The following is a 6,953-nucleotide window of genomic DNA, read 5'->3' as shown; positions in this document are numbered from 1 at the left end:
GTGCATAAATTAACCTAGTTATTACGTGGTGTTTGGTCGGAGTTCGATTCAACTGAGTGATTACGGCCTCCATTTTGTTTTACACAAACTCATGATGACGTCTGACATAGTTTGCTAGTGACGTGCCTTTTTGTGCATGATGTGGAGATCTACCTGATCTAAATTTAGATCCAAAAATAGGTCAAGACCAGCCGGGTCCGGCCGAGTACGAAATTAATTCGCAAAAAAATCGCAGTTCTTGACTCTTTGGGTGCAAGTTAATGAAACTTGGTAGTTCTTCTAACGGATAGCTGCCTGAGGTATGACTCAAAGCCCCAGGGGCTCCGTGCACCTGGATTTGACAAGTTCAGTACCTTTAAAATGTACTACCCCCTTCAACTTCTTATTTATTTTTTTTGCTAGAATTACCCCTCTGTTTTCATGCAAAGATGCGGAACAATAAGGTTGAGACTCGGTGATTTATGCGACTCCCAGCCAAAAATATAAGTTATTTTTTTAAAGAGGAATTTAAATGTCACATGTTGGTGTCTCATTGAAATTTAATGAAGTGGGGTAACATCCCGATAGAGCTAAGGATGAAAAGAATGTGATTTATATTAATCAGTAGCAGGCCTTTGCAGCTGCTACCAACCATCTACTTCGACAGGTCATCAGTTTTGGCTAACTCGTCAACCCACATCCCTCAAACCTGGGAATCCACGATGCCACGGTTTGAATGCACTCCCACGGATTGAACATGTGCCTTGCGAATCCCTCCCTTAATTTGTTTGTTCATTTTTGTTCCACTAAAAATTAAAACAGAATGGCGTTTACACTGACTCCCGTTATCCAGGGTGTTTGAAGGTAACTTTCTATTTGATTTGTTTCTTCAATTTCATACAATTATAATTGTTCTATCTGTCGGCAGGTGAGACGCGAAGAGTGCGAAAAGAGCCACATATGGGAGGAAGGCTGCGACGTCTGCAGCTGTCGCGTCAACGGCGTCGTCTTCTGCCGACGCGACAACCAGTGCCGACACGACATCGGAAACCTGCACAGGGACAACACCTACGACGACAACGATGATGATGACAGCAACAAAATCGATTTCTACCTGCCCGGATCTGAAGAGAAGGAGGAGGAGGAAGAAGGAGGAGGTCTTGTGGTAGCTCCTGTGAGAATGTCGCCAACCAACACTCCGAGGACGAAAAGCACGGCGCGTTCACCGCCAGGGGATTGCAAGCCAGGCAAGCGATGGAGAGAAGGTTGCAAGCGTTGTCGGTGTGACAAGCAAAGCCGCATCGTGTGTAGCCGTCGATCCCACTGCAAAAGCAACGCTGAAGAGAAGGACGCTGTAAGAGAGGAGGAGATTCGAGCAAGCGAGGAGGATGCGGGTGAAGAGAACATGAAGAGTCACCACGAAAAGGAGACACCCAAGAAGCATCACCAAGGCAAAGAGAAACCCCACCAGAGGAAAAACCATGAGGTGCCGGAAAAGCCGAAACATCCTCACCAGGACGAGACGGAGAAGGCTAAAGAGCACGGCAAGGATCATTACAAGGAACACCAAGACAACAAGGAGCATCACCATAATAGTAACGCTGCCAATGAGAAACCAGCAACGATAAAGCCCCGAGGCAGTCGTGTGCCCATGATGGTGGTCCCCAAAATTTCCTCTGTCTATCGGCCTCCTGCCTACAGCCGTCACAGCGCGCACCGTGTCAAAGCAAATCCTTGTGGAAAGTTCAAGGCTGGGGACATATTCTGGGATGACTGCAACTTGTGTCTGTGCACCAGCAAAGGACCCAAATGTCAGATGAAGATGTGTTGGTAAAAGGGGTATCTTAATTTGTACAATATCTCGTCTCCGCAAATTACAATATCCACCCATCCCGAAAACAAACCTCCTTCAAGTCGGTTGAGAAATAGCAAAAAAAACAAAAAAAACACAGGAAACGAAAAAACAAACAAAGGAACAAACAAACATGGAAAAAAGTAATTTTCTCTGAATCCCCTTACCCCAAACGACGACATGCGATATTAAGGTGACGTCATCCATTGTGACGTACACATGTGGATAACATGGTGACGTCAACAGTTTGTCAACAGAATTTAATATGCTTAAACCGATCCGTTTCTTGTGTGACGTAACTTTTTCAGGCTGGAAGATCACTGTTTATTTATTCATTAATGAACACGTATTAAGTACTTTATCTGAGATTTAAATGCTCATTTATTTTTGTTTACCTGATTATTTAGTCATTCATTTTATTAATTAATTGATTGATTGATTGATAGATTGATTGATTGAATACTCTATTTATTGATTAAGGTGTGTATATTTGTTTTACATTAGTGCATATTTGGCCAGTAGGTGTCTGGCCACTCTGAATGTATGACCACAACACGATGCCAGTGATGGAAACTGTGATAAACTGGACAAAAACAACCAAAAGAGTATGCGTTTCATCTATGCCAAGACGTTTTTGTAGACTGCAGGCATACAAACACACGACACACACAAGCTAGATGGACGTTGGAAAACTTGGGGAGTTTTAGCTGACTAACATTTCGTTGTGTTATCACGGAAACTCAAACAAATTATGATTTGACAATAGACGACGCTCGTAGCGAATGAAAAGACATGACTCCAAACTCCCTCAGACTCTATTGTGTGTTTGACACGCTTGAAACGAAGCAACACGTATGGGAGTATGCTCGACATGGTTATTTAATTGTATTTAAATATCGGTGTGTGCTTGCAACTGAAACTGCATTTGTCTGGTTGAAGAACGCGTGGACAAGACTGGAACTACACTGCGTAAAGTGGTTCATATCTAAAGAGAGATATAAAAGTTCGAAGCAAAGACAGATTACAACGTCGAATGAGCGTAACACATAGACGAGGTTGCATTACGATTAGTGGTTCAAACCCATATAGAAAGGTGTACAGGCTCGAAGCTAAGTCAGAACACTAGTACATCCAGTGGGTGTGTATATGTGTACTTTCTCTGTGAGCTGTTTGTGATTGGAAACCAATGACAAGCTTCAACGCATTGCTGTCTTTCTGCTAGACTTCGAACAACATCAAGCCCTGTGACTTGCGAAAACTGACGCGTCTTCTAGTGTTGATGTCGGGTGATTTTCTGAGGTTTGTGAATTCCTTACTCTCCACAATGTTGGTGACGAATGGGGAAAAAACGAAAGAAAGATGGACAAGCCAATTCTCTGGTTTCGGTTTCGTTCTTGTTTACGTGTATGCAATAATTATTTTAACGTTTTGTTCGTGGTTGTTGCTGTGCTCTGCTTATTTATTCATTTATGTTCAGACTTTCTGAGTCTTTAATTGTTTTCCTGATGTTTCGTTTGCACTATTTTGCACGCGACTTAGTCTATGGTCAGTATTTTACAGTATTTGAAAGCTAAAACATAATCACTGTGCACATTTATATGCACACTCATTTACGATGAAGGGACCAACCCCTCCATTAAAATCAATTAAGAGCGAAAGGGTTCTTTGCAAAATGCTGGAACCAACAGAATGACGAATGCTGTGCATTCCGCTATGATGCGGTGAATTAGCAATCATGTGTCCAAAAAGAAAATTATTTGTGAACAAAAGTTCAGAATGTTGCAGGTTTGCTTGTTATGGATATACAGACTGTTTTGTTTTGTGCGTGTATATTTTGTGTGTGTATAAAATTCCAACCACATTTGGAAGGCACTGTCGTCTTACAACTTTTGACTTATGTGAAATACAGTTATAATGTAGGCCTATTCTTTTGTTTGATGGACGCCACCATATTGTTTAACAAGTCGCGTAACTCACAGAATGAAACTGAACGCACTGCCTTTTTTTTTTTACAAAGACCGTAGTCCGCCGCTTGTGCATAACGGAGTGAAACTGACGAGCCTGTTCAGCGCGGTAATGGTTTCGCTGTGCTGCATAGCACGCTTTTCTGTACCTCTCTTCGTTTGAACTTTCTGAGCGTGTTTTTAATCCAAACATATCATATCTATATGATTTTGGAATCAGGAACCGACAAGGAATAAGATGAAATTGTTTTTAAATCGATTTCGGAAATTTAATTTTGATCATAATTTTTATATTTTTAATTTTTAGAGCTTGTTTTTAATCCAAATATAACATATGTATATGTTTTTGGAATCAGGAAATGATGTAGAATAAGATGAACGTAAATTTGGATCGGTTTATATAAAAAAAATATTATTACAATTTTCAGATTTTTAATGACCAAAGTCATTAATTAATTTTTAAGCCACCAAGCTGAAATGCAATACCGAAGTCTGGCCTTCGTCGAAGATTGCTTTACAAAAATTTCAATCAATTTGATTGAAAAATGAGGGTGTGACAGTACCGCCTCAACTTTTACAAAAAGCCGGATATGACGTCATCAAAAGAATTTATCGAAAAAAAGAAAAATATGTCCGGGGATATTATTCCCAGGAACTCTCATGTCAAATTTCATTAAGATCGGTCCAGTAGTTTGGTCTGAATCGCTCTACACATACACGCACAGACACACACACACACACACACATACGCACACACACACACACACACACACACACACACACACACACACACACACACACACACACACACACACACATACACACACATACACACACATACACCACGACCCTCGTCTCGATTCCCCCTCTATGTTAAAACATTTAGTCAAAACTTGACTAAATGTAAAAACATCATAATTTGAGTTTCCTGCCCCCCATTTTGTCACCATTTTGTTGACATCTTTGTTTTTAACGTAACATTCAAGCAAACATTTTCAACAGTTTCCAAGGGTTGGTGGATATTTCTTGTGAAGGGGGGGGGGGGGGGTGAGTTTGGTGGGTGGGTGATATTGGTGATGGTGGTAGGGGTGATTGCGGGGGTAGGGAGGGGGGAGGGGGGTAGGGATGGGGATTTAAGTGTATAGGGAGAGGATTGACACTTCAACGACTAAAGGGTTACGGACATAGTGAAAAACCAAGCTGCACCCCAGACACTAAGAGTGATCTTATCTCTCAAGTGTGACTGGAATCTGACACGAGGTTTCCTCCTAACCTTCACGGATTTCCGTTGAAAGATCACACAACATAAACTTTCAGGTTAGTACGTTTTGTCACTGGTACGAAGTGACAGTAATTGACCTTATCCGGTCCTGGTGACCTCGTCTGTCCTAATATGAAAGTCAGACACCATCCCACTCCACCCCACTCACCCGAACCACCCCCCCCCAAAAAAAAAAGAAATTTAAGAGGAAAAGACCCAGCAACTAATTAAAAGCGAAACAAAAATAGGGCTCTGGGGAAGAAAAAAAAATCTTTTTGACATGAAGTCTGACCTCAAGGTGACCGAATCGAAGTGGGTGCAAGCCTGTGTCACTGCTACAACACATCAGTCAGATGACAAATATGAGAGGTATCTGACGTCTTTCTTAAAGCTTGGTTTGGGGGGGGGGGGGGTGTGGTAGGGGGGAGGGGGGATGAAGGTGAGAGAGGACAATGCGTTTGGGATGATTGAAAGAAAATGTCGTTTCCTTATAAATCAAAAGTAAGTCTCGGGAGAGGGAGGGTGTGTGTGTGTGTGTGTGTGTGTGTGTGTGTGTGGGGGGGGGGGGGGTTGGAGAGAGAGAGAGAGAGAGAGAGAGAGAGAGAGAGAGAGAGCCTATCTTTGTGATTTTATGTGCTCATCCCTTACTCCAATACTAATTCACCCCCCCCCCCCCTCCCACCCCCCCACTCTCTACCCAATCCCAAAGTGTTCTGAGTGACGAATTTTTTATGTGTTAAACTTGTTAATCTTTACTTTGAACATCGCCGGTCTGAAGGTAACATTGGTTTGGTGACAATTCTTTGCTAAGTTTGATGTTCTGTTGTGTTTGTTGGGTGGGGTCGGGGTTTTGGTTGGGTTTTAAAGTGGGGGGGGGGGGGGGGGGGGGGGGGGGGGGGGGAGGGGGGGTCGATAAGAGAATAAGATGTTGGAAGATCAGGGGAGAGATGAGGAATACGACCGCTTTTTGAATTGTTTTCCTGTTCATAATGCTTTATTTTAGATCATTTATTTCGCTATTATGGACTGTGTTTATCTGCACAACCGATATTGAACATTTGTTCGAGGAAGAAAATTTAAGCGGTTTGGAGAAAATTGTTATGTTGAGGCTTTTTTAATATTTTGTGTGTAATGTTTTTGAAACCTTCATATCTGTTACTTCGAGATGGTAATTAAAAGTGCCATTTCCTTATTAAATGCTGACATTCAGTTTTGTACACATTTTCTTGAAAGAAAATTTTCTTCAACTTGACAATCTGTTGCCTGTGATGCTCGTGTAACGTGGTCGATGAAAAAATAAATCTGAGCATAAATAATTGTTGATCGAACAAATAACAGATTGCTTGCGCGCGTGTGTGTGTGTGTGTGTGTGTGTGTGTGTGTGTGTGTGTGTGTGTGTGTGCAGGGCCGGACCCAGGGGGGGGGGGGGGGGGGGTTCCAGGGGTTCCGGAACCCCACCCCTGGAAAAAGCATGTACCTTGCTTTGAGTGTTTTTCCTTATTTATTTAAAAAAAAAAATTTTTTGTGTGTGTCTCTAACAAATTTTATTCAATGTGAAATCCGATGAGAAAAAGGTACCCCCCCCCCCCCCCCCCCCCCACAATGCTGCTCTTAACCCTCAAAACAAGGCCCAGAATGCACCAGATTGCACAGATTTTAACCGTTTTTCAAAAATTTTCCGGGGGAGCATGCCCCGGGACCCCCCTAGTTCGCGCGCCTGCTTTGCAGGCGCGCGCTTCTGGCTTCGCCACTTCGCTGATTTTCCCCCCCAAAAAAGGAGGAACCCCCCTCTTACAACTCATTTGGTCCGGCCCTGGTGTGTGTGTATGTGTGTGAGTGTGTGTGTGTGTGTGTGTGTGTGTGTGCGTGTGTGTGCGTGTGTGAGAGAGAGAGAGAG

The 6,953-nt window shown here is 42.8% G+C and overlaps 1 protein-coding gene across 2 annotated transcripts in view; it reads left to right on the top strand.

The window, feature by feature from the left end:
• The window catches only part of LOC138966966 (uncharacterized), an 18,765-nt gene extending 13,937 nt beyond the window's left edge, over window positions 1–4,828 (top strand). For both annotated transcript variants that reach the window (XM_070339379.1, XM_070339378.1), the window contains exon 4: window positions 908–4,828. In XM_070339379.1, the coding sequence (XP_070195480.1) occupies window positions 908–1,813 (906 nt within the window). In that variant the 3' untranslated portion in view covers window positions 1,814–4,828. The remainder of the gene's footprint in view (window positions 1–907) is intronic.
• Window positions 4,829–6,953: the final 2,125 nt, after the last annotated feature.

Source organism: Littorina saxatilis, linkage group LG5 (genome assembly GCF_037325665.1).
Source record: "Littorina saxatilis isolate snail1 linkage group LG5, US_GU_Lsax_2.0, whole genome shotgun sequence".
NCBI classification, from domain to species: domain Eukaryota; kingdom Metazoa; phylum Mollusca; class Gastropoda; order Littorinimorpha; family Littorinidae; genus Littorina; species Littorina saxatilis.
Note: the sequence above shows the minus strand (reverse complement) of the source record. Positions and strands in the feature narration are given on the sequence as shown.